The sequence below is a fragment of the Plectropomus leopardus genome, chromosome 21 (genome assembly GCF_026936395.1).
Source record: "Plectropomus leopardus strain MGB_pleo_1.0 chromosome 21, ASM2693639v1, whole genome shotgun sequence".
Taxonomy (NCBI): Eukaryota; Metazoa; Chordata; class Actinopteri; order Perciformes; family Serranidae; genus Plectropomus; species Plectropomus leopardus.
This window is the reverse complement of record NC_142196.1, coordinates 17,012,426-17,038,724: the sequence shown is the minus strand read 5'-3', so window position 1 is coordinate 17,038,724 and position 26,299 is coordinate 17,012,426. Positions and strand designations below refer to the sequence as shown.

General features: G+C 39.2%; 3 protein-coding genes across 13 annotated transcripts; 1 reads left to right on the top strand and 2 right to left on the bottom strand.

The window, feature by feature from the left end:
- Window positions 1-221: 221 nt before the first annotated feature.
- Window positions 222-13,720, top strand: LOC121960928 (xin actin-binding repeat-containing protein 1). 6 transcript variants are annotated; one of them, XM_088071741.1, is made up of 10 exons: window positions 223-695; window positions 1,031-1,206; window positions 1,677-1,764; window positions 1,858-2,232; window positions 2,367-2,445; window positions 4,779-4,924; window positions 5,865-5,906; window positions 11,258-11,388; window positions 12,723-12,899; window positions 13,008-13,720. In XM_088071741.1, the coding sequence occupies exons 2-9, from the start codon at window positions 1,079-1,081 to the stop codon at window positions 12,889-12,891; spliced, it is 1,158 nt and encodes a 385-aa protein (XP_087927867.1). In that variant the 5' UTR covers window positions 223-695; window positions 1,031-1,078; the 3' UTR covers window positions 12,892-12,899; window positions 13,008-13,720. The 6 variants fall into 6 exon arrangements, with proteins under 6 accessions (XP_087927866.1, XP_087927867.1, XP_042366766.2 ...); XM_088071740.1 differs by having other exon boundaries at window positions 222-695; window positions 12,723-13,720; XM_042510832.2 differs by lacking the exons at window positions 11,258-11,388; window positions 12,723-12,899; window positions 13,008-13,720 and adding an exon at window positions 6,219-11,173 and having other exon boundaries at window positions 243-695.
- On the bottom strand, window positions 13,617-19,262 carry LOC121960930 (solute carrier family 22 member 13-like). Of its 5 annotated transcripts, XR_015775315.1 has the most exons (13): window positions 18,713-19,262; window positions 18,490-18,539; window positions 16,770-18,284; window positions 16,598-16,701; window positions 16,145-16,299; window positions 15,723-15,894; window positions 15,491-15,611; window positions 15,307-15,401; window positions 14,773-14,987; window positions 14,576-14,684; window positions 14,280-14,474; window positions 14,030-14,137; window positions 13,617-13,796 (listed from the first exon to the last, which is right to left on the bottom strand). XR_015775315.1 is itself a non-coding variant. In XM_088071744.1 (11 exons), exons 2-11 carry the CDS (start codon window positions 17,142-17,144, stop codon window positions 13,763-13,765), a joined length of 1,575 nt encoding a protein of 524 aa, XP_087927870.1. In that variant the 5' UTR covers window positions 17,145-18,539; window positions 18,713-19,262; the 3' UTR covers window positions 13,617-13,762. The 5 variants fall into 5 exon arrangements, 3 of the variants coding, with proteins under 3 accessions (XP_087927870.1, XP_087927871.1, XP_087927872.1); XR_015775314.1 differs by having other exon boundaries at window positions 16,770-18,539; XM_088071744.1 differs by lacking the exon at window positions 14,030-14,137 and having other exon boundaries at window positions 16,770-18,539.
- A 113-nt stretch (window positions 19,263-19,375) lies between these two features.
- On the bottom strand, window positions 19,376-26,063 carry LOC121963216 (solute carrier family 22 member 13-like). Of its 2 annotated transcripts, none has more exons than XM_088071742.1 (10): window positions 25,630-26,063; window positions 25,368-25,471; window positions 22,968-23,122; window positions 21,763-21,934; window positions 21,515-21,635; window positions 21,321-21,415; window positions 20,928-21,142; window positions 20,705-20,813; window positions 20,308-20,502; window positions 19,376-20,189 (listed from the first exon to the last, which is right to left on the bottom strand). In XM_088071742.1, the coding sequence occupies exons 1-10, from the start codon at window positions 26,002-26,004 to the stop codon at window positions 20,120-20,122; spliced, it is 1,611 nt and encodes a 536-aa protein (XP_087927868.1). In that variant the 5' UTR covers window positions 26,005-26,063; the 3' UTR covers window positions 19,376-20,119. The 2 variants fall into 2 exon arrangements, with proteins under 2 accessions (XP_087927868.1, XP_087927869.1); XM_088071743.1 differs by having other exon boundaries at window positions 20,928-21,035.
- Between the last annotated feature and the right edge of the window lie 236 nt (window positions 26,064-26,299).

Here is a 26,299-nt window from a genome sequence, read left to right as displayed (position 1 = left end):
ATTAGAGTTATTTTTAAAAACAAAATATTCATATCCTCTTGTTGACTGATAGAATTGTACATTTTACATTGTTAAAATATCCCTCTGTTACACTGTAAATGTGTAAATCTGTAACCTGACAATCTGTGTTAATCAGTAGCTCCGAAAACTCAGCCCACATAAAATGCTGCTTAAGCAATAAAGCTGAACATGATCTTAATTCTCTCATTTTCGATTTTGGTTAAGTTTTATCTGTTGCTTTTTGTCTTTGTCCCATTCTGTCCTGCTGTAATGACCCAAATTCCCCTCGAGGGTGCACAAAGATCAAATAATTACATCTAAATCTCCTGGGATTTGACCTGACATCAGCCATCAAGGGTTCTCCTGAAAACTCATTGGAGCCAGAGCACACAATCTTGACAAAAGATGCTTTATATTGAGTAAAGAGGGGATGTTTGATCAATTATTTCTGAATTAACATCAGTTTCTGTGTTTCAGATGAAAGTAGATGTCATCTGTTTTACTGACTGTCTTCGGGATTTATATCCTGTTGTTTGCCACTCGAGACATTTTTACAGATCATTTTACACAGTCTGTGGCAATGAGGAAGAAAAAGGACTTTGCACAGAAAAGCTTCACATCGTGTGCAAGTCTTGTGATGCTGCGGAAGTGTCTCTGCTTGTCACTGGGAACAGACACTGCCTGACGCCTCTAAGGTAACGATTCTACTCCAACTTTCCCTTTATGAAACCTCAAAACTATGTTTTTTCTCTAAAGTGAGTAGTTATTGTACTCTTTTACACTGCTGTTAACTTGTGCGACATCCCACTCATTATGGGCTCTGCATTATTAATGTTACAACCTGCCATTTCTATAAGCTTCTGGGAAAATGTTTAGTTTCACGAGCAGATGAAATGCTCAGCGGCGGTTTTAAGATGATGATTACAACAGAATGTATTGACAAGACACGACAGGGTCTGCTGATCCTCTGCAGAGAAAACGCACTGCAATAATGGAGAAAATGTCATTGATTTTTCATCTTATATATTAGGTGATAAAGCTGTTTGCAAACTTTTGTGCTGCTGTGACGGGATTGGCCATGGAATGGAAAAGTAACCTAAGGCGCACCCAGTCACTGAGGAGCGTCCCCTCGTCATGTGACAAGCCCACCTGGACAGAGGCAGGGCTTCGGGACAGGACAACATCTGTGTCCCAACTGGTTGCCAGGTAAAGGAAACATCACCCAGTTGTATGATTTAACAGCTCAGTTGTCAGAGGAAAACTTTGGCATGTATGTTTCTGCAAGCCATAGATAAATTTCATTTTTTGCATTTAAAAGGTATCATATCAAAGTATCTAAAGTGATCACTATTAGTGAGACATCACTGCATTTCTAGTGGCAACAAAATGTTTAAATTTTTTTGTGAGCCACTGCTGTTCCAAGCAGCAATTGCAGCAAATATAATATTTTTCAAACCATACATGCTTTTTTTTTCATTCTGAACAAGTAGTTTTTGTATATAAACATTACCACAGTTGGACAGTGTTGTTGAAACATAAGGAAACAAAAATTTTAACATCAACTTCTACATAATAACATCCATATATTATATATGCCTGGTTTGCAGAAACATACAACGCCAACATTTATTCTGGTGATTGGGTTATAATAAATATTGCTTTTGTATATGTAACAGGTATCAAACTACAGTGGAAGTCAGCTCATCTGTTCAAGACACTTTGGTAAATAATGGTGAAGCAAAGCCAGGGCAGGCGCTCAAAGAGGTAACCTCTGAGTCAAACACAAAAAATCGAATCATTTAAAATAAAATCATTTAAAAATCTGCATGCATTTTTTTTTCTGTGTATCACTGTCAGATAACACCATATCTCCGGGACAGCAAAGAGACTAATCTGGAGTCTCTGATGAGAAGAAATGAGGCGAGGGAACAGTCTCGAGACAAAACCAATTTGACTCGCAGTAAGTCAATGGGGAGCCTTCACAGCAGCGCTGGGTCCATTGGAGCCCTGAAGGCTCTGTTTGAGTCAAAGGCAGCTACACAAACCACAACGAAGAGCAGTTTCAGAGGTGTGAGCTTCACATCACCTAACAAGGCAGCAGACATCATGCAAATGGTGAATGGAAAGGTTGAAGAATTAGAGAGCTCTGCAGAGGAACCAAAGACCCAAATTCCTGCTGATGCTCCAGTTATTGACGCTAAAACGAATGCAAAAAATCATGTCACCCGAAAGGTAAAAATTATCACTTCTATTAATTTAAAGGCTCGATTTCAGGGACATTTCCATTGTGTAACTTCCATCATGTTACTTCCAAAACATAGACAAAGTACTTAGTAGCAGTGACAGTCCATTATTTCTCTCTCTAGGTGGTGAATCAGACCCGCACGGAGAGGAGAAAAACAATAGGGGGCATTGATTTTGAAACAATTGCATCCTCTCAAGCTGGTGAGTAGCAGACAACATTCATCAAAGTGTGCCCCGTGATGAACTGCCAACCTGACCACTATGTTTTCCAATCTACTGCCCAATAAAGCAGGGAAATAAATCTTCAAAGTGTTATCCAACATGAAAGAAAAGCAATTCTAAAGTCACTAAAGCATCTCTCTATTGAGTAGTTATCAGTGCTAATCAGTTAGATTAAAGCTTGTTATTGTTCAGTGAGGGGAATTTGATTGGTACACAGAATTAACAATTTAAAAAACACAGTTTAAACATATGAGAAAAAGCCCAGTCATAAACTACACAGCAACAATCAAAACATCCCATAATAAACTCAGTGGACACTTCAGGGACAAAGACCAGCTGATGAGACCAGTTACAGCCCTGATTAAAGTTGTGAGGAAACTGGCATTATGCCCTGAAGCTCACCCAAGACCTTGATTTACTGTAAAAGTGCAGATGGTGCAAAGAAGTTGAACATTAAAAAGACGCATTGATTAACCCCTCAAAACCTGGATCATCAGTTTTCTTGTGATGTGTTCAGGACACCTTCAGAAGCTATTTAACCCTTTGAAACCTGATCAAATTGGTTTGATTTATTCAAAAACGTGTGTGTGTGTGTGTGTGTGTGTGTGTGTGTGTGTGTGTGTGTGTGTGGGTGGGAGGGTAGGGGTGGGGGTGGGGGGGTATAAAAGGGTGGAATATTATCAGAAAAAATATATATTAAAAAAATAAAAGAGGGAAAATGTCCAGAGAACAATATTTATAGCTATTATGATCAATGCAGGCATGTCTTGTTAACTTTCTCATGGCCTTTTTTGCAATGTTTTTTCTTAAAGGAATCAAACAAACTTGCTCAGGTTTCAACACAATAGCAAATATATGCCAAATCATGTCTCTAAATCCTCATGCAACTGAAAAAAAACCCAAAACAATATTCCAGCTCCCCTGCTTAACATTCCCAGGAAAGCCGTCTCTGGCTCCCGTGACTCAGGTCAAAGCTGTGGACGGTGTAAATGAAAGCGAAGAGGTGGAATGGAGATGAATATCAGCATAGTGACTCTGCAAGAAGCCATGATTGACTCAACCTGGTGTGGACACAGTAGACCACTCCAAAACAGGACAGAAATAGCCAGCGAGCCATGAATAGGTGCAGGAGGGTGAAAGGGTCAGCTGTTACTGGGGCAGGAATGAGGCAGAGAGAAGGAGCGACTGAGAGTGGCATTACCAGCCACAAACGGACAGGAAATCAAACCTGACAAGGTCCATAAAGACTGAAAGAAAAAAAGAAGGCAGGTCAGAAGGAACTTGGGCTGTTTATTTTCTGTGAGTATAGTTTGTATTTTGATCAAATCGTGCAGCTAGAGAATATTCTGCGTGTCTGCTGAGTGCAAACAATCTCACTCACATGTAAAACAGTTTGTGCATGCTGTTTTGCCAGCATCGAGTAAGGGCTTAAGTTTTCTCTTAGCATTTAGGAGACCACATACGAAAATCAGGGGCTTGGTGGTACTCCTCTAGAAAATTTTGAGCATCAAACAGTTTGCTGTATTATGGGGAATTATGATGCACCAGTTTGTGCATTTTCTTCCTCAATTTATGATGTAAATATCTTTAATTTACAAAATAAAAGTCCTCTGCTACCACTTTGTTGTAGGAGACAAATGTTCTTAATATTAAGAGGGAACGTTTCCTCTGCTTCCCTTCTAAAACCTATACCTATTACAGCTATTGGACTTTGCTTTCTTTGCTTCTACAAACAAGTTTAAGACATATAATGCTTACTTTAGCTCTTCAGTGCTTTGTCAGCTGTAGTGACTTTCCTGTCTGTTTAACTCTCAGTATTTGTGTCAGCGGAGTCAGGTGTCTGTCCCTCTCCACCACAAGAGGTACATTTATAACTTGATCACACAGCAGCTGTTAAATATTAGCTCATAAAGTCTCATTACTAGTGACCCCTAAATTTCTTACTCCTAACATAGTTTGGTGACATGGATGTGAACTTTGAAGTATGTTATTAAATAAGTCACTTGTTAAAATTTGTCACTCTCTCAGTCACATGACATTGTGACTGTCTCCAAAAATAGCGCTTTATTTTGACACCACCTGCCCCTGTCAAAAGCTAATGTTACCAGTAAACAAAGTGAGACAAACTTCCGAATACTTTTGTCTTTCCACCAAAATCCCATGTGAAGGATTTTATATTTGTATCAAAGAAAGTTCTTGATACCGTTATCAACTTGTACCTCAGCCAGCTCTGATTAAGGCCATATTCTAATAACTATACAGTATATGTCATAAATAACTTAAACACACTGTTGTGTTGGATGTCTCTGTAGATGAAAAGAGGAGGTCGATTGCAGATTTTAGAGACAGCTCCTTCATCCAAGCCAAGGAGAACCTGAGTGTCTCGGTCAAAGCTATGTCCGCTCTCTATCTGTCAAAGGTTGTACCTCAGGATTCAACACACAGCCTTTTAAAACTGGTAAACATCTGTCCATTTATTAAGTGTTCACCAATCAAAAATGTTTTTATTTTGACCTTCTGAGGTATAATATGCAGTAGGAATGATCTTGTATATCATTATTTGTATCTGTGTCTAAACAAATTATATGTACTCTGAATAGGCCGGCATTGGTGGGGTTTAGGCAGAAACAGGTGGGGCCTATAAAGTTATTCTTTAAAACAGATATGGATTGATCAAAAGTTAGTGTTTATTACCAATAAGAAAACTTTTTTTAAAAACTGCCTCAGACTTGAGCATCTGGTCATTTTTGATTACATGAGAAAGAGAACAAAGATACCAAAATAAGACAACCTGAAGGTCATCTTCAGATTTTCACAGTGACCTTTATACCTTTGATCACCAAAATCCAATCAGCTCATCCTTGAGTCTACTTGAATGTTTGTGCAAATTTAAAGAAATTCCCTCTAGTCATTCTTGATATGTTGTATGACACAAGAATGTATGAATGCATAAACAGACTGACGGACAACCCAAAAACATAATGCCTACAGTCTCAGCCATCGCCGGTGCACAGGCAAAAAACAGGCAGAGGGCACCATCTCTGCAGAAAACTGCACCACCACACACTCATAAATGATGAGTGAAAGTGATTAGCATTGTTCGAGTTTACACATTGTTTTTGTTTTTTTTTAAGGGAAAATTCAACACAGTATATCATTAAACTTCACTGCAGGAGGGGAATGATGGACAAAACACATACAGTATATCCAGTCCACCAATGCACGTACACTGTGGCAGCATGTTTCAACAAGTAGTTTCGTATCTACACACGGCAGTTTATTATCTTTTATACTATCATATAACACAAAGTGTAACATTTCATCATATAATGATTGATTATCTGATCAGCCACCGTATCAGGTTAACCTGACCTGTTTTGATTATTGTTTTCATCCAGGAAAGTGGTCAGTCATCTGAATCTGGGAAAAGAGTCAAACAGGTAAGTTTTCATTTCACGAGATATTTTGCATCACGGTGTGCATCTGATGTGCGGTAACCAAATGCTTGTTTCTCTGAAGAGATACACATTTTTCTTTAGCAGAAAAAAAACATATTGGATGCTTTTCTCTCTACATTTAATTTTACCTAATTTGCCATTGTGGTTGCTTTGGAGCTCGGCTAACCCACTGACACCTGGCATGTGGAAAGCAAATAAACCGGCATGATTTGGAAGGTAACATAACTTTCATTGCACACTCTGGAGCATGACTTTCACTGGATAACTTTCAATCGACTACTTTGTTCTTCCAAGATGGCTGAAGACTCTCAACAAAGGACGGATGACTTCCCTCCAACTCCTTCAACCAGACATCAGTCAGGACCAGAAAACATCTCTGAGGCACATTCCCCACAGTCCATGCCAGCCAAACTCTCCAAAGAGAAGCTACACCAACAGCGGCAGAAATGTGAGCTGAGACGGCTCCTGAAACACACTCACCCAGAACTGAAGATGTTGGATGAAGTTGTGGATGAGGAGCTTGCTGAGGTTTTGAGCTCCGAGACTGAAGTGACAGCTGGTGAAACTGGATACGAGGGAGAGGTCCTTTCCAGATGCCTGATATTTGAGAACTGTGCCCTAAGCAACAAAGTAGCTCCTTCCACCCCCAAGATGCACATGGCAGAGGGAAAAGTGGAAAGAGGCAATATCAGTAAAACATCAGCTGTTTTTGAGAAGCATGACAATAGTCCTTGTAATGAAAGTGATAAAGGAATCATGGAGGAAGAGAAAATGCTCTGTTCTAGTCCAGATCCTAACAGAGAGTGTGAGGAGGAGATGATAAGAATAGATGTTCAGGCTACCAGAAGGATGTTTGAGAGTCAGTCTGTGAACAAATCTGCACCACATCTAGGAAATAAGTTCCATGGGAACGTTTCTATACCTGGGGATCCGACAGAGGCAGTCCAAAAACGAAAACAGGGGTTGGAAATATGTAGCAAAGAGAATCTACCAAGTGAAAACAAAAGCAATGCATGTTCCAAAAGTCTTGATCAGCCCAGTAAACAAAGCCCATGTGTTAATATCACTGGTCAAAGCACTGAGTTTACTGATTGGGAAGAGTTTTCTACTGGTGAGACAGTCTTTGACAGTGAGCCTACAAGCCTTCCTGATCCAGAGGAATGCGGGCAAATAATCAGAACGAGTGGGGCTCTTTTACAAAACAACCCATTTATCCCAACAAACATAGAAAAAGAGCATTCCTTTGTGCATGCATCAAACTCCCAAAGCCCAGCAGGAGACGGTGGGGCAGCTCAGGATTATCCGATAGCTAATGTCAAGAACAGAGCCCACTTGTTTGAATCAATGCCATTTGATAAAATTAGACATCAGAACAAGGATGAAATTGAGACGATGGTGGAGAACATCAAGGAAACACTGAATTCCCTTTATCGTGCCAATGCCATACATTCAGATGGCTCAATCATTGAGGTTAATGAGACAATGATAGCCAAAAAGGCCAAATTCACACTATCAGAGAGTGGGCCTGAGATAAAATATGATGAGGTGTCAGAAGGTGGTGCACAAAACTTCATACTCCAGTTACTTCCACGGACAAACCTAAAGCCTCAGATCACATACCTAAAGGAGGGTAGCAAGGGAAGTATGGAGGCCACAGTGGTGGATGTACCCTTGCATCAGCATCACTTCACAACCAACCAAGACACAGAGTTTAAAACTGCCAATGTGGCTCAGCTTGTTGAGGATATTCTCAATCAGGATAACTCTCTGAGTAAAGGAGTGATAATCCAGCAGGATGCAGACAGATGTGCTGAAGTCATTGTTTACTCCCTCTACAATTATTTTGATGAAGAAGATGTGAAAAGTTACTGTCCCTCACAAGGTGCAGAATATGATGAACCGGAGCCAGAAAGAGGTGATGTGAGTAAACCAGACAATCGAGACCTAAGGAAAGGCCTTATTGACTCAACCATAAGCTGCCTTCTAGAAACTCCTAAAGATCAAACCTGCCAAGGATTCATAAGGCCTGAAATCACAGTAAAAGGGAATGTAAAACTGTTCAAAAGTTGTATTGAAAAGGGAGATTTGGAGTATTTGAAAACTCTTCAGGTTGAACCAACAGTCCAAGAACAAGAACTCCCTCCTGACCAAAATGTTGCTGGACAAGAAAAGGAGCTTCATCATGAACAAGGAGGTGATCAAGCAGAGGAGAGTGCTTCAGAATGGGTGCCAGTGGATGTAAAGAGACTGAAAAACTTGTTCTCTGGAGACCAAAGACCGGTCCAACCACAGCAAAACGTTTTCTTCCATGTGCAAGCAAAGAGGACTTTTCAGGAGTGTGGTGGCCAAACACAAGAAGCATTTAACTCTAAAGCTGTGCCACAAGGATCATATCTACACCTTGAGGCGCAGGTCCACCAGGCTGAATTGGTTGAGGTGGTGGATGATAATAAGGAAATGTCTAACCTCCAAACTGCAATTCATAGCCTCCAAAAGGCAACAGCTGAGGCCAAATCTTTGCATGACCTATCACAAGAAAAGGAGAAATTCCTTTTTCAAGAATCTTCTAAGGAACTTGACATCTCAGTTGGGTCACGAACTAAAGAAGAATTACCTCAAGAAAATGAAGACCAAAAAGATGACCCATGCACTGAGCCAAGGTGGGATGAACTCCCATCAGCCTCCAACATCACCTCAGGGCATATATCAGACCCCCAACATAAGAATACAGACACATGCCTTAAAGCCACTAAGCCTGAAGAAGTACAAATTGCTGAGACGTTTGGCAAAATGTCCCTAAAAGGCACAGAGGTGGTCTCAAAACAACACTTTCAATCTACTTTGGAGTCTGTACACAGTCCAGAAACAACTGCTGCAGAGCAAGAGGATGAGGAAGTTGTTTTTCAGGGTAAACTTCAAGCAGCTTTGGATTCCCTCGAGAGATCCAACATCAATGTCAGTAGAGGGGATTTCAGAGCAGCTATGATATACAGAAACTCATCCAAAACTCACACAGAAAGATCACAAAATGTGGATGCAGTGTCTGTTCAAAACCCATCTAAGGAGGAGTTTTGCCCTGTGACTGAACCTAAATCAACTCAAGCACAACTAAGAAAAGAGGTCTCCAAAGAACAAGTGACTGTAGCAAATGCACAGCCCCAAAGCCAAAATGACACCCTAAACAAATCGGCTACAAGTGATGTCACAGAGAAAAGCAGAAGGCCTGTTGGCCCCAAACCAACTATCCCACCTAAACCAGAGCATTTAAAAGTGAAGCAAAGTGACATACAATCAGCCAACAAAAAGGATCCTGAGTCAACCCAAAGTAATACTGTGAGAACCAAAGAAACCGTTTCTCAACCATTGGCAGTGTCACTGATTGATCATCAAAGACATAAGCTTTCTGATGAAGCAACACAAATGTCTCAGGACATTGAAGTAAGGCATCAAAGTAAAGGTTCAGCTGTCATTTTAGAAAGTGATAAAACAGATATCAGTAAGCAACAACAGGAGATAAATATTTCAACAGAAGAGAAAAGTCCACAAGATTTCACAATCAAAGATAATATGAATGAAGCAGATGAAAGCCATGTAGATTTTCAAGAAGCATGTAAGAAATTTGGGGGTAAAAAGGCAGCTAAAAGTGCTCCTGTAAAGCCGAAAAGAGTAAAGCTTGCTCATCCGGACAACAAAAACCCAAAACACATGTCTGGAGATAGTTCCTCAGTTCTTGCACATGTGGTTGAGGAACCACAACAAACTCTTACTGGTCCACTGTGCCAAAACCCAAATGTCTGTGGAAAAACTGCTGAAAGCAAAGATAAACATGGGAGAGAAATGAATAAAGAAAGCAAAGTTGAGATGAGGGAAAAGAAAGGTCGAACTGAGACAGAGGACGAACGCCGACAGCGGCTGTCAGTTCACATGGATGAGATCATGAGAGGGAACATAACAGCAGCCATGGAAATCTTTGACAACTTGCGAAAGCAGGAGGAACTGCAAAGCATTCTCAGTCGAGTTGAGGAAATCGAACAGGACACCAGCAAGGTCGATGTAACGGCCCTGAGGGGAGTCTTTGAGAACGTTCCTGACTGGGTTGTGAAGTCCAGCAAAAAGAAACAAAAAAAGCTAAAAACAGAAAACAAAGAGAGGTTGCCGTTAATGAGAAACAACACTGAAAACAAGCCATCAATGGCTCATGTTTTTGGAGATCTTGAGCGCGCCAGTGAAGAAATCATGAATCTCAAAGAACAAACTTTAGCAAGACTTATGGACATAGAGGACGCCATAAAGAAAGCTCTTTATTCTGTCTCTACCTTGAAATCTGACTCAGATATTGCTGGTTTATCATGTCTGTTCAAAGAGTCACTGGGGACGGGGCAAGGATCCCCATCATCTGGTAATATTAGCAAAATAAGCATTGGGTCAAGCAGAACAAAATCACCGCAGACAGAGGAAAGCCCCACAGCAGAGGGAAACGCAGCTCTGCCAGTCAGCCAGAGTTATAACATAGAGGCAGCCTCTGCGAAACAAAGATCAAGTCCTCCATCTTCACCTGCCTTTATTTCCATCCAATCAGCTGCTAGAAAGACAGATAAAACCGAAATGCTTCCACCAGAGACGAGAATCTGCCAAACATGTCAGCACAGTACAAAGACGGAGGATAAATTCTGCACAACTAAGACATTGACATGCAACAGTCCTGCTCAAAACAGAAAAAGTGACCCTAGAAAAGGGGGTCAAAAACAATCCTCTCTCACCCCTAAAAGAGAGCTCAGTGTACTTGAGGTGCAGACTGACCATGAGGGGAACAGTATCACCGGCACTAAAACAGTCATGGAGAACTATGAGAGGACCGATAACTTTGGAAACCGGTTTTACTCCTCCAAAACCTCCACTGTTGTCAATGCTCAGCCAGAAACAACATCAGTCCAGGCCGGTCCGGCTACGCACCAGGTGACCAAGTACCCAGAAGTTCGACTGCCAATCAATCAGAAACCCTAAAACATTCACATTCATTGATGCAGTTTGTTACCTAAGTGTTTTCATGCATTTTATCGCAAAGTTATGTACATAATTTTATTAGCAAATATTTGAATTATGTCAGTTATTATTGATTGTTTGTATTTATAAGAGGTTATTATTGGTTATGATTTTCTTAATGATGTTTGGGGATTTAATCTTAGCTTGTATTCTTTAAAACTGTTTTTGACCTGCATTTGACATTAAAGATGCAATATAGGTTTTCATTTATGCTTTTGCATTTGTTATTATGAATGCTTATGACTAAGTCTTTTTGTTTTAACTAAGCGCAGTCTCATTTCTCTTATCAGTTTCAATCAGTTTGTCGAGAGATGTGTTCGGCCTGTTTGAAGCCAGTTTATCCGATGGAAAAAATCACTGCCGACAAACACATTTTTCACAAAACTTGCTTTTGTTGTAAGCAGTGCAAGAAAAAATTAAGGTGAGATACTAAATTGTTTTTACCGAATAATCACCTACGACTTTGCTAATTATTTCCAATATTAATTTCTTATCTGTGCAAAAAAGAATTATTTACTCTGATCATTTTAATATTGATAAACTTTGCATTGGCCTGGTTATAAGATAGCACTCACAGAGAGCTGACCCACCACTGTTTGTATAGAAACACAACTTATTTCACTATATTTATGATGTGCTTCTTAAAAAAAACCAAAAAAAAAACCCCAACATTTTTCACATTTGACCACCACCTTTTGCATTAAAAGAATCATTTTCAACACCTATCAAGGTCGGACATGACAGTTTTCAATGCTCAATTAGTATGACACAAAAAAAAGTAACACTTTATGGTATATGTAAAAACAAAAAAATCGACTTTCACATTATATGGACAAATATAACTGATAATTAACATTTGAATTTTGATTCAAAATATGCAAATCGAGCAAGAACTGATGTAATTTCCAACTTAACTGTGCAAGAGTAGTATACAAACAAAGGTTACCTGACACTGTGCGTTACTGTAGCAGTGCTTGGTTAGCACCTGGTTAGATGGAAGCTATCATCTGTTGTTTAGATGGGAAACTCTTGCAAACTCTTGCTCTCAAATGGAGTGTGAGGCTACAAATAACCCATAATGCAACACTCTCTTAAAGGAGCAGGCTCATGGTGTTGGCTGGTCCTGGTTGAATACATCAAGACGATATCTGCTGTTCAATATAATGCAACCCCAATTTTTCAAACATATTTATTAGAAACCTCATCTTATATCCAGGCCAATAACTATAATAAACTTAATGTTTGCCAAATATATTCTTATAAATCATTCATTAATTCACTGACTGATTGGTTGAATGATTGACAGAACCTATAATTTTTACAGGCTAAAAATGATTGCATGTTTTTTGGAGCACTGGTTCCCAAACTGGGAGACATATGCCAAATGAAAGGTTGAAACGACCTTTTATCACAGGAGAAATTTTCATGTATTATAGTTGTAAGCAGTGCCACTGTTAATTGCTGCTTTTAATTGAAGAACTGAAATTGCTGAAACCAGAAGTGATCATAATGTCCACCTGTGCTTTTCATGCTATAACAAGTAAAATTCATGGCATAACATGTCTGGTAACCACTGGCTGAAAGAGATACGACAACTTTTAAAGGAGAATTTACAAAACGTAAATGAAATACATGTCTACACAGTTTGTAATCGGTAGTAAACTCTAAATGTGCCACCTATCTATAGCTACAACAACTACCTCTAACCAAATACAGTAGTTATGCTGAATTGTGACAAATTGTGCTCATTTGTAGCATGTACAATTACGCACCTTTATACGAAGAATTCTACTGCATATTTCACTACAAACAACTGTTCAGAAGAAAAGGGAATTACGATGAGGGCTTCGGACATGCTCAACACAAGGACCGGTGGCTTCTAAGGAACACTGCTGACATGATGTCCAATGAGTCTGAGGCATAAATACTAATGTGAGTTGCAGACAACGCTTATCTTTACTGTGTATTCTTGCTTGTCATATTCATGATCATTCATTAACCTGGCTTCTCTTCATTAAAACTGTGTGTTCTTGTCCTCAGCTGATCTGATGGTGACTGTGACAACAAATCTTCGAGATGTGTTCGAGGCACCATGCTTTGTCCAACTGCTGTCATAACTTTTTAAAATATGTTCATATACTGACTGGTAATGAATCACAACCAACAACCTGACTGCAACAATAGCTAATCATGCAGTCTGTGGTGATCTAGATTCTGTTGGGGATAAAGGTTATGCCTAACATTACATAGGTGTAGATTTCAGAGGGAATACGGGACACTTCCCCCTCAATATTTAGAATTTTGGATAATAAAAAGATGGAAGTACTAGAGGATATTTTTCCTGACAAAATTTAAGACATTTCCACTATAAATTGATGCAGAAAATGTACAAATTGGTGCATAAAATCCATTATCCATTGTCAGGATGCCAGAGTCATGAATGAGTACGGTTATGTAATTGACTTTGATTGACTTGATTTATTCTAAAAAAAAATGTAGTTATGTTGCATGTTGCTAAACCAGTGTAAGGTGATAATTTACTGCAACTGTATCAAATATTAGAGTGAAATGTAAAGAAAAAAGTAATAGTGATAGAAATACATGTTGCGATAAGTGCATTTCAACTTCTTTGACTTGAAGCAGAACAAATTGTGAGTGTGAATAAATTTATTACAATGTGCCAATTCTAAAATACAATGCAATGAAAATACATTTGAGGAAATTGTGACAATAAACCATTATTTCTCAATAAACTTTTCTCTTTCTTAATTATTTTTTTCTCTTTGTTGATAAGCTCAGCATGGCTTGCTGTAACCCCAGTCTGTGGTTCTGTGAAATAAAAAGCAGAAGGATTAGTGAATAGAATTAAAGCACTTCAATAATACAGCATTATTGTTTCCTTAAAATCAGGAAACATGCTGAAATCCAGAGTGATCAACAAGTTCTTACTGATGCTATTAAGCACCTCTTTTTTTTCTTTGTATCCTTAAAATTTAATAAGCATTTATCAATATGTTCCATTAGACTAACTATTGCTACTTAGATAATGAAAAAAATCATACCTGATAAGAAAAATGGTAAAAAACAAACAAACAAATAAACAAAAAAACAACTAATGTGCTATTTGTTTAGCACATAACAAATCCTCTGTAGGCCCAGTCTTTAGATTTCTGAAATTAAAACAGAAGCAGAATTATAATAGATTTAAAGGTAATACTGTAACCATTGTTCTTAAAATCAGATAAGACTCATTTACTTATTATTACTATATTACAGTATTCCTTATCTGTGTTGAAAGGGTTCATCACTCACTTGAGCTCAGTGTGGTCCTGCAGTTCAACATTGAGGGTTTCGGGCAGTAGCAAACATAAACCTGCAGTAGCAATGGGGATAGTGCCATATATCAGCATGGGGATGGTGTGATGGTAGACGTCCAAGAGCCTGATCAGTGGAGCGAGGATGCCCGCCACACGAGCACACATGAAGTTTACTCCTAAACCACTCTGCCTGCAAGAATGCAAGACTGATTAATCAGGATCTCATGCCGATTATTAATCATTAACATATACAGCATGTCATCATACATCATGGTTTCAAGTGAACATTACCTTAAAGTAGTAGGGTATAATTCTGCAGTATAAATATAGGCTGTGCTTAAAGAGGCAGTGCCTGAATATTTCCCCAGTACAGCTATGGCTATTACCATCACAGGCAGATCTGATGAGTAAATGATATACATGATAAACAATGGCACATTAAAACCTCTACAGCAAAAGAAAATAAATTATTTTTCAGCATGCAGTACCTTTTGGGATAGCAAGGATCATGAGGAAAGCAACTCCTCCAAAAAGCAGGAAGCCTGCTTGACAGATTCTCCTTCCAAAGTGTTGAATTAGAGCCAAACTGCTGAGCTGCGCGGGGATTTCCACAAGACCAAAGATGAACTGTGTGAGGTAGATATTCAGGCCGAAACTGCCAACGTTCAGGCTCATTCCAAAATACAGAAGACTTGTTGAAAACCTGGCATCAGAATTGGGGATATAGCAGTTTCAGTTTACTACTTAAGAATTATAATAACAACAAGAGTTATGTTATATGGACATTTCCCTATTTTTATTATTATTTTCTCATAATTTTATCTTTCTATCTTTAAAAAAATAATAATTTTCAGGTCTTTTTCTTTTCCTATTATATCACTGCAGCAACATGAGACATTAAACCACTTGAGATCAGCATAAACAAGAATTTCAGGAGGTGTTAACTTGCTCTTGACAAAGATGAAATACAGTGGCATAAATTAATTAATTAACCCTAATCAAAAGAGAAAACAAATACATACCAGTTGCAGCCCATTAAGAGAGTACGTTTTCTCAAATATGATACCCTGAAGATATCCAACATGTTCTCTTTTCTGCAGGGAACCTCCATCTCTACCTAAACAGGAAAAAAGTAGCTTTTAGGTTATATGATTGTGAATTTTAATTTATTATGGTTAAAGCTGAAATGTGTCTGATGCAGCCGACCTTGTCTAGTAGATCTTCTGGTATTGTCCTCCCATTCACTCTGGCTGCCCTCTGAAGCTCCTTTAGTGCCTCCTCCTTCCTGCCCTGGGTCATCAGCCAGCGAGCTGATTCTGGGAGATACCTGATTGAAATACAGTTCCAAAAGCAGAGCACGTTAGGTTTATAACATCTCTGGTACCTTTATTAGAGAGAAACACGCGTCTAAGATATTGTGGTCCTGAAGGCTGCTTACCAGTACAGTATTCCCACAATTAGGAGAAGAGGGCTGAATAGCACCAGCTGCAGGATCCTCCAATTTGGGATCAAATAGGCAAAGCCAGGTAACACCATCAGTCCAACAGGGGCGAAAAGCAGGATCACTATTGTACAAACAGCAGACTTGGAGGGGCTGGTCCACTCCACCCCTATAAAATCAGTGAGCCAAATATTACAATGGACTCTAGTCATTTTAATTACAACATGCTCAACTATTACGTCACACAGTGCTGCTTATCCCTAAAGACAAGTTAAAATATGTATGTCTTGATGCCACAATTACTGTAGTCACATAGTTAAACTAAACACTTTTTGATGATCAGTAATATCAGCCTTTCAGTCATCCTATTTTTGCCACTTTTACTACTGTCTTTACCTATAGAATATCAGTGTACCTACCCATCACAGATGTGTTCATCATAATGACACCTCCCGAACTCCCACAGAAAAATTTTAAGACCATGTAAACATAGATATTTGGTGTGAATGCAGTACCCAGAGCAAACAACAGTAGGAGAGAGAGGCAGAGTAGGATTGCAAAACGACGCCCAAACCTGCAAACAGGAGAAAGATTATTTGTTTATTATTTGTAGTTTTTCAGTACATAGGGAAATACGGTCCAGGTTAAAAATTAACAGTTTTACCAAAGGTAATTTTCTGCTTCATTTTTTTAATCAGAAAAGGCAGAGGAGAGAGATCGAATGGCATGCAGCAAAGAGCCCGGACCACTCACATCCAGGCCACTGCGGTGAGGCATCAGCCTTAAATGTGAGCACGTTGAACAGTGAGCTACTGGGGCACCATCACATGCATTGGGGAGGAGGTAAAAGTGCATGTGTTATTGGTTCTTACCTGTCAGAAATTGCCCCAAACACCAACCCTCCAACCATGAAACCTGCCATGTAGATTGACTGTGATGCTTCGATCAAACCACTCTTGTCACAAACCAGATTGAACTGAAAAAAGGAAAGGATTGTGAAACTAAAGGGAGTCTATAGAGATGTTAAGGGGTTTGCTTGCTTACCTCTGACATGATGCTGGAACCACCTATGGGTGCCTCGTAGTTGTATCCATCTATACATCTAGTTGTAGTGTTAAGTCCATATGCTTCAATGGTTTCCAAATCCAAATCCACAGGTGTGAACATTTTACAGCTTTCAAATCTTCCATCCTTGTTCACCGGGATGGTGAGATTTCTTTTTCTCTCATCTGTCAGGTTTGGCCCACGCTCCAAGATCCAGTCAGTGTTACAGTGATGTGGAAAGCTCATTCCTACAAACACTTGACCAATTAGGTCAAAAGCAGCAAACAAACTGGGGATGCATAACCCCGCGACTAACCATTTCTGAAATAAACCAAACTCCCCAATTTCCTTTAGGATCTGCCCAAAGTTGCTCATTTTGACATGTAGCTTAATTTGTGGCGGTTCCTCATCAGAGTGCCATGTGAGGTATGGATGAGCTCAGCTCAAAGTGCCATGAATCTTGCAATATATCTCGTCTTGCCAATTAATCTTTGAACCAATAAAACCAAGGAGTGATATGGCAGTCACAGTTACTTTGGCTTTACCTTTTAGTAATTGTAAGATTGTACCAGTTAAACTTTTAACAAGTGTCAATAACTCAGTTCAGCTTTACAGTGCGGAGAAAATAAAAAAATATTAGAATACAAACCACATGTTCAACAGTATACATGACATAAAGCTTCAGACAGACAACAATAAAAGTAAAGTCAAGCATGCCCTTTTGGACTTGTGGCCTTTACAAACTGTCTGCCAGGTAACAAAACCTGTTACTGTCAAGGACCCAGTAAACTTTGCTTTTACATTAGCTGCTCTGTCTGCAAGTCATGACACTAACTGATTGTCCAGTAGCTTTAGCTGTCATACCTGATTATAAATGAGGAAAAAAATACTATGACTTATATATCATATTTGATTTCATTATAAATTCAATTTTAAGTTCTTGGATAATTTGTTCAGCACTGTATTTGTTCTCTGTAGGTCATAGTGTTGGTTTTCAAAACTTAAAAAATAGAAAAACTAAAGTTATGGATGTAACTACAGGCCTACGAATCCTAGATTTCCACCAGAGTAAGACTGAATATCTTCCATCTTGCATATGCGTAGGTCAAGTATTTGCAAACAAAGTCACTTGTGACCTCGGATGACTGCGGCTCAGGTATAACTTCTGGTGTCATCCACGAGATCATTCCAACAGATTCTTCTTTCAGGTTCACGAGATTCCACGCAACCTAAAACACTGGTGGTCATCCAGGATTCACAGATCTGTTACAGCCATAACTTTTATTGTATTTCATCCTTCACGGCCACTAGAAGCAGTGCTTCAACACTGGATGACATAAAACCCACTGAATCTCAAGGAATCCGCAGCACCTATACCTCACAGAGATGAAGCAGAAGAGCTCAGCCGAAAAACCACACCCAATGGATGGATGGAGGCCTGCAACATTCACTCTGTAGTATCTGGAGAATGTGCTCTGTGACACCCCTCTCAGGATCGCCCACAATGTGGAGACACTGCGAGCAGAGAACAGTTACAGCCATTTGCTTCGTATGTGTAGGCAGTGTCATCCATGATATAGTCTCCGTTATTCACGTAGGCAAAAAACAATATATGGGAAAACAGGGCAGGAAAAGCAACTAAGTCTCCCTTTAAGTCTCACAAATAAAGTTAGAATTTCCATGTGTACTGAGCAGGAGGTGGAAGTGCATGTGTCATTACCTCAACTGTGTTGCCTCAATCAAACCACTCTTGTCACAAACCAGATTGAACTGAAAATAAGAAAAGAATTGTGAATCTGAAGGGAAATCGAAGGAATAGATGAAAGAGAGAGAACCGGGCCATGGCAAGGAACTTTCTCAATATAGAAACAGACTTTGTGAGCAAACATTTGGACCCTGAGGGTCTTGAGTCTACAGAGATGCTGAGGGGTTTGCTTACTTACCTCTGACATAATGCTAGAAGCACCTATGGGTGCCTCATAGTCCCATCCATCTATCGACCCAATGGTGGTGTTAATCCCATATGCTTCAATGGTTTCCAAATCCAAATCCACAGGTGTGAACATTTTGCAGCTTTCAAATCTTCCATCCTCGTTCACAGGGATGGTGAGATTTCTTTTTCTCTCATCGGTCAGGTTTGGTCCACGCTCCAAGATCCAGTCAGTGTTACAGTGATGTGGAAAGCTCATTCCTGTAAATACCTGACCGATCACATCAAAAGCAGCAAACACGCTTGTGATGCATAACACAGCCAATAACTGTTTCTGGAACAAACCAAACTCCCCAATCTCCTTTAGGATCTGCCCGAAGGTGCTCATATTGATATGTGACTAAATTTACAGAGGTCCCTCATCAAAGTGCAGTTTTGGAAATGGCTTTGCCGAGTTTTAAGGGTTCTAGGATATGATGTGAAGTGGTAATATAAATTATCTAATTAATATTTAACCAAGCACATGAAGTATACTAGATAGTATATGATGTGGCATGGGGATTTACAGCTCTGTTCTTTGAGCAGGAAACAACAGCTCCACCACCAGTTAAAGTTGGGATGGATAAAATAATAAAATGAGGAATAACATAGACAATAACAATACATTGAACTTAGCTAACCTCAACTCAACTGATTTAATAACAAATACAAATATGGAGACTTTAGCATATAAAATGTTTAGTTAACAAATTATCTAAAAGTAAAAGGAAAAAGAAAGAAAAAAATAAGTGTTAAACACACTGTAAGCAAACAAAATTATTTACAAAGTATAATTCAGTTGAGCCTTAAAATGCACCAGTACTAATATTTAACAAGGTGCAAAACTAAAACAAAATAAAATTAAATCATTCAGTAATGTTTGACAGTTGAGAATAATTGAACAGTTTCACAACTCCATGCAAAACTTAAATTAAATCAACAAAAGTTGGAGTTGACAGCTTTCACACGTGATTATTACAGATTAAAAATATTTGGTCTTTGATTGCTCTATACCTATTCCATGTAGGTCCACTTATTGTTTTACTCTTATCAGAAACAGAAAAAAAGAATATCATATTAAATCATGTAAAGTTAATGCAGTTAGTAAGTTACTTGAATTATATCACAAACAGCAGTAAATGTTAGTTCAAACAAGGCCTTTGGGATTGTTTGCTGTAACTGACTGTCTCTCAGGTGACAAAACCTGTCTTGGTCAGGGAATCATAAACTTTACTTCACCTTAGCAGCTCCGTCTGCAAGTCATGTGGTTGACATTATCTGACCTTTCATATATATACTTAACTGAAACATTGCATTAACAGCTGCTAGATTCTGAATAAAAATTAACCTATGAAAATTTGATTATGATTTCAGTAAAAACTTAAAGACTGTGCTCTTCGGTAATGTGTTCATCACTGTATGTGCTCCCAGAAGTTCCATTTACTGGTTTCCTAAAATTAAAAAAGAAGAATTATTAATATATTGAATTATTTAATCATAAGTTAAAGTAATTTGAATATGTGGTTTTTGTTTTGTTTTTTCAAAATTCAACATTAATACTCAACTCACTTGAGCTCAGTGTTATCCTGCAGTTCAACATTGAGGGTTTCAGGCAGTAGTAAACAGAAACCTGCAGCAAAAATGGGAATGATGCCGTATATGAGCATGGGGATGGTGTGATGGTAGACGTCCAGGAGCCTGACCAGAGGAGCGAGGATGCCCGCCACACGAGCACACATGGAGTTTACACCAAAGCCATTTTGCCTAAAAAAAAAAAAAAAATGAGTTGACAATGGACTCATCAGGAATCACACACTAATTTGATAATTTTGGTAACTTTATAGATACATTTAATGATTAAGTATATGTGAGACACCAATAAGATATCAATAAATATCAATTCCTCCATCATCTCTGGATTTAAGATTTTTATCGACACAAGCATTAACAAAAGGAGTGACATTACCTTAAAATAGTTGGGTATAACTCTGGAGTGTAAACGTAGGCTATGTTGAAGGCGGCAGTAGTTGCAAATTTCCCCAGTACAGCTATGATAGTTACCACCACAGGAAGATCTGATAGGAAAATAATGTATGAGAAAAACATGCACTGTACCTGTCAGGTAATCATAGAAATATAATAGATACCAATGGTCTTAGATAACAAACATTAGGAGGTTCTGAAGATACCTTTTGGGATAGCAAGGACCACGAGGCAAGCAGCACCCCCAAAGAACAGGAAGCCTGATTGACATATTCTCCTTCCAAAATGTTGAATTAGAGCCAAACCGCTCAGGGCTGCAGGAATTTCAACAGCACCAAAGATGAACTGTGTGAGGTAGATATTCAGACCAAAACTGCCAACATTCAGGCTCAACCCGTAATACATAAGACTTGTTGAAAACCTGGAATCAGAGTTGGAGAGTCAGAGATGCTTTCAGTTTAAAAGGATTGTTGTGACAAATGTTATCTTTTTGCTGTAGCATATAACTAGTACACATTAATGATGTATTTCATATATAATGATTTACTAAATGACAAAGACATTGGCATTGACAATTATCTCAATTAAAGAAGACGCACCAGTTATAGCCCATTATGAGAGTACGTTTCCTCAAATACGATATTCGGAAGATGTCCAACATGTTTCTACTTTCCACTTTACCCTCGATCTCAAGCTATACAAAAAAAAAGGGAAAGTTTTAGAAAATGTGCACATATCAAAGAGAGCTTTTATATATTTTGGTTAAAGTCAACATGTCTTTGTTGCAGCTTACCTTGTCCAGCAGATCTTCTGGGACAGTCCTCCTGTTCACCCTGGCTGCTCTCCGGATCTCCTTTTGTGCCTCCTCCTTCCTGCCGTGGGCCATCAACCAGCGAGCTGACTCTGGGAGAAACCTATTCGAACACAAGTTCAAAATCAGAGTATGATTACGCTGTTACTATTAGAATCTCTCTGATGATGTTTTTGGTGTGTAGGACTTTATGAACTTGTGAAGGTTTTATGGTTTGAGAGGCTGCTGACCAGTACAAGATTCCCAGAACAAGGAGAAGAGGGCTGAAGAGCACCAGGTGTAGGATCCTCCAGTTGCGGATTAAATAGGCAATGCCAGACAACAGCATCAGTCCAACAGGAATTAATATTATGACGGCTATTGTGGAAAGAGCAGCCTTAGAGGAGATAGTCCACTCCACCCCTATAAAACAGTGATGATTACTGATATTGGGTTATTTAACAATAAGTAGACTGGCACGTTTATGAATGTTTACAAGTTAGCTCCTTTTATAATGCTTGTTCAAGCTGGGCATACTGGACCATTATGCTGCCTAGTCGTTCTGCATATAAGGTATAATTGTGAAATGGGGGTACTTTTGCCTCGCTTTTAAGCTGCCATGGGAGGTAGAAAAAATGCCAAAACTCTGTCTTTATAAACAGGACAGCCAGCAGGACAGAATGTTCTGGATCGCTACTACCAATACCAAGATGTCAATAAAAGCACATGGTTAGGATTAGGCTACAAAGGCACAGGTGGTTAGATTTAGGAAAAAAACATCATGGTTTGGCTCTACATTCAGACAGGAAGTGAACACCAGTCATGGGTGAAAGACAAGGGTTCTTCGGACCCATTCACCACCTACAGCCCACTCTACAAGCAGACTCGCGCGCCTTATATTAAGTCATTACTGGCAGTGTTTTAACCTGACATTGTCCAGCAGCGTATCATACGGCCATGCCAAGTTCTGTCCAGCCACATTATCAACTGAGCCCACCCTTCCGCGTATCATACTGTCACCACAGGTGCCACCCACAGTTCGGCGGCATGTAAAAATAGGGCAAAACGTTTGGGCTGGCTGTGTTACAAACCAACGCTTTCCTGTGGCATATCATACTGCCGCAGACAGTAGCTTTTGGCATCTGAATCTTGCGCCAAAATCAATGACAAAGTTGAATTATACGATAACTTCAGAATGAGGATGAACTGATAAGTTAAATGTCACACTACAGACAGATGCTGTTGTGCTACATGTTACATTCATCACACCTCTTTTGGTTCTGCAGTGCCACCACTAAGTTTAAGATCACACACTGTAGCAGAATGATGCCGCCAAGTGGTTTGGTTGTATGTGTAAAAATGCAAAGAAAGCCAACAAAGGGACAGCTCTATGGCACCATCTCTGTGTATAAAGGGATACTGAGTGTCTTCAGTCATAGATGAACAGTGTACTTACCCATCACAGATGTGTTCATAATGATGACACCTCCTGACATCCCACAGAAAAACTTAATGACCATGTAAACATAGATGTTTGGTGAGAGAGCAGCACCCAGATTAAACAACAGTACGAGAGAGAGGCAGAGAAGGATTGCAAATCGTCGCCCAAATCTACAAATAGAGAAGAAAGAGCATTTGTTTTGTTTTATCAAAAGACACAATGTAAATCCACTGTATACACTGATTATCTTTCACTGTTTATGTCATAGATAGATAGATAGATAGATGGATAGATAGATAGATAGATAGATAGATAGATAGATAGATAGATAGATAGATAGAGATTTTTAAAAAAAAATGTTTCCCTCCCCAGAAGGATCAACACCCATTCACACCTGAACCAACCCACATGGATGCTGTTCAAGTGGCCTCAACAACTCTGAAACTCAGAGTCCACATGTGACATTATGACTCCGTAGCACAACCCTACATAGAGCTTAAAGCCTGTAACTCTCTTGCGGTTGGTAAGAACTGAAGAAGCTTCTCGGATGAGAGGCAAAATGTCTTCAAGACCCAAATCAAGTCCAGCTGCCAATGAAATAGCACTTACGGATACCATGACCTGGATGACTGAGAACCTTCATCAACTTGGGTCCTGGCTTTTACATAAATGGCACTTGATGTGCTCCACCTACCCAAACACCGTTGCAAATCAAGTATACCCTCTCTTGGCGACTGCACTCCCTGACAGCGCCTGTCTTCCAAACCCCTGTGGCAATTAAGTAAGTGTTGTGGTAAAAAGTTGACACCTCTGATGATCTCTCTATAATCAACTTTAACTTGAATCTAATGTATCTAGTTCTTGCAAGCTTTCTTCAGGTTGGTGCAGATGTCTCAATCAAGGAACACTGGAGAGGAGCAAAGTCAGATGCAAAGAAGGGTTTATTGCAGTCTTTAACAGAACAACAACAAACTCGAGTTAACCCCGGTATTAGACTAAATAATACTTCTGATACAGTCACTTTTATACTCTTTTTTGGGGACTGCTGGGGTTTCTCCTCCTTCCCAAGAGTCAGGCTGCCAGCGGAGCTCTCGGTACTTTTCCACACCTCAACCCCACCTTTCACGTGCCACCATTATTTCCGAAACCATCAGCACTATATTTTTAAAATCATTGTATTTTGGTTTGTATACCTTACACAGGTTACAAACTGGTTAAATGTTTACTTTGTTTCACACATAGGTTACAAACTGGTTATTCATACTGGTTACATGTACACCTGTTTCAAACTACAGCATAATAGACCACTCAGTAGATAAACATAAAATCTAGATTCAATTTACTTATGTAAAAATCATATTCAGCCACTTTAAAAGGGTGTGTGTGTGCGCTGTTAAACTTTTCACCTCTCCTGTTGCTTACATACAGTGAGATGGAGCTATTCGAGGCCTCATACCGAACAGTTACTTCTTGCTTTGAATCTCCCCATCAGCCTCATACAGCAAGATGTAGCCTTTCAAAGCCTAATGCCAAAAGTTGCTCTGGCCTTGAATCTCCTTATTATACCCAGTTCTTATCTTGGTAACTGTTCCTTTTGTTCCTCTGTAGGCTGCTGAACCGTTAAACCAATGGTTTGAATTTTTTTTATCACTACATAAGTAAGAGTTTGTTTATATAGCACTTTTAAAAACAGGAAGTCACAAAGCACTTCACAAACACAATGGATTAATAAATAGAGTTTCAATAAATTACAATACAGAACACAGTGCAATGAGGCAGTGCGATCAAGGGCAGAAGAACATAAATCATTAAGCCAATAACATGATCATTAATATTAGTTAATGAGGGTGAGAACTGACAACGTGAATGCTGACTGCTCATTAAAGATGCAAGAGTGGATTATATGTTCCTGCGCTACAGTAGAAAGCAAAAATGATATATCAAAAATAATAGATCTATGGTCAGAAACAAACCCAATACTACTCATGGAAATAGGTGTGTTTAGCATGAAGATCAAGTCAACAGAAGATCTGCAGTTAAGAGTGATGTGCTGCACAAGGATAAAAGGTTTAGAAAAAGTCTGTAGCAAATGAGTTAAGATTGTCAATATGAATGTTAAAGTCAACAGCTATAATTGCCCTGTTGAATTCAAGCAAAAGACATGACAGTAACTCTGAGAGTTCATTAGTTACACACATGCAAGGGACACTGACCAAGCTGCCATAATTGATGCAAAAAGATAAGGAATAAGAAAGGGTTGGGTGATACCCACAAGTCTTGTACTTGACACAACTAGAAGTTAACATGAAAATGGCTACTGTAAGACAAAATTTCCCTTAAGTCTCACAAAGAATTAAAACTATTAAGAACAAACATTGGACAGGAGGTGGAAGTGCATGTGTTATTGGTCCTCACCTGTCAGAAATTGCCCCAAACGCCAGCGCTCCAACCAGAAAACCTGCCATGTAGATGGACTGTGTTGCCTCAACCAAACCACTCTTGTCACAAACCAGATTGAACTGAAAAGAGAAAATGATGCTTCAGACAGACAAAGGAAATGAGTGGATCAAAGAAAGACAACAGGGCCATTGCAGAGGATTACAGTCTGCTGAGGGACAATGTGAGCAACCATTTGGGTTTTGAGTCTATAGGGACCCTGAGCTGTTCACTTGCTTACCTCTGACATGGTGCTGGAAGCTCCTAAAGGTGCCTCATAGTCCCATCCATCTGTGCATCCAGTTGTAGTGTTAATCCCATACACTTCAATGGTTTCCAAATCCAAATCCACAGGTGTGAACATTTTACAGCTTTCAAATCTTCCATCCTCGTTCACAGGGATGGTGAGATTTCTTTTTCTCTCATCGGTCAGGTTTGGTCCACGCTCCAAGATCCAGTCAGTGTTACAGTGATGTGGAAAGCTCATTCCTGTAAATACCTGACCGATCACATCAAAAGCAGAAAACACGCTTGTGATGCATAACACAGCCAATAACTGTTTCTGGAACAAACCAAACTCCCCAATCTCCTTTAGGATCTGCCCGAAGGTGCTCATATTGATATGTGACTAAATTTACAGAGGTCCCTCATCAAAGTGCAGTTTTGGAAATGGCTTTGCCGAGTTTTATGGGTTCTAAGATATGATAGAGTGTGAATATGGTAATATAAATTATCTAATTAATATTTAACCAAGCACATGAAGTATACTAGATAGTATATGATGTGGCATGGGGATTTACAGCTCTCTTCTTTGAGCAGGAAACAACAGCTCCACCACCAGTTAAAGTTGGGATGGATAAAATAATAAAATGAGTAATAACACAGACAATAACAATACATTGAACTTAGCT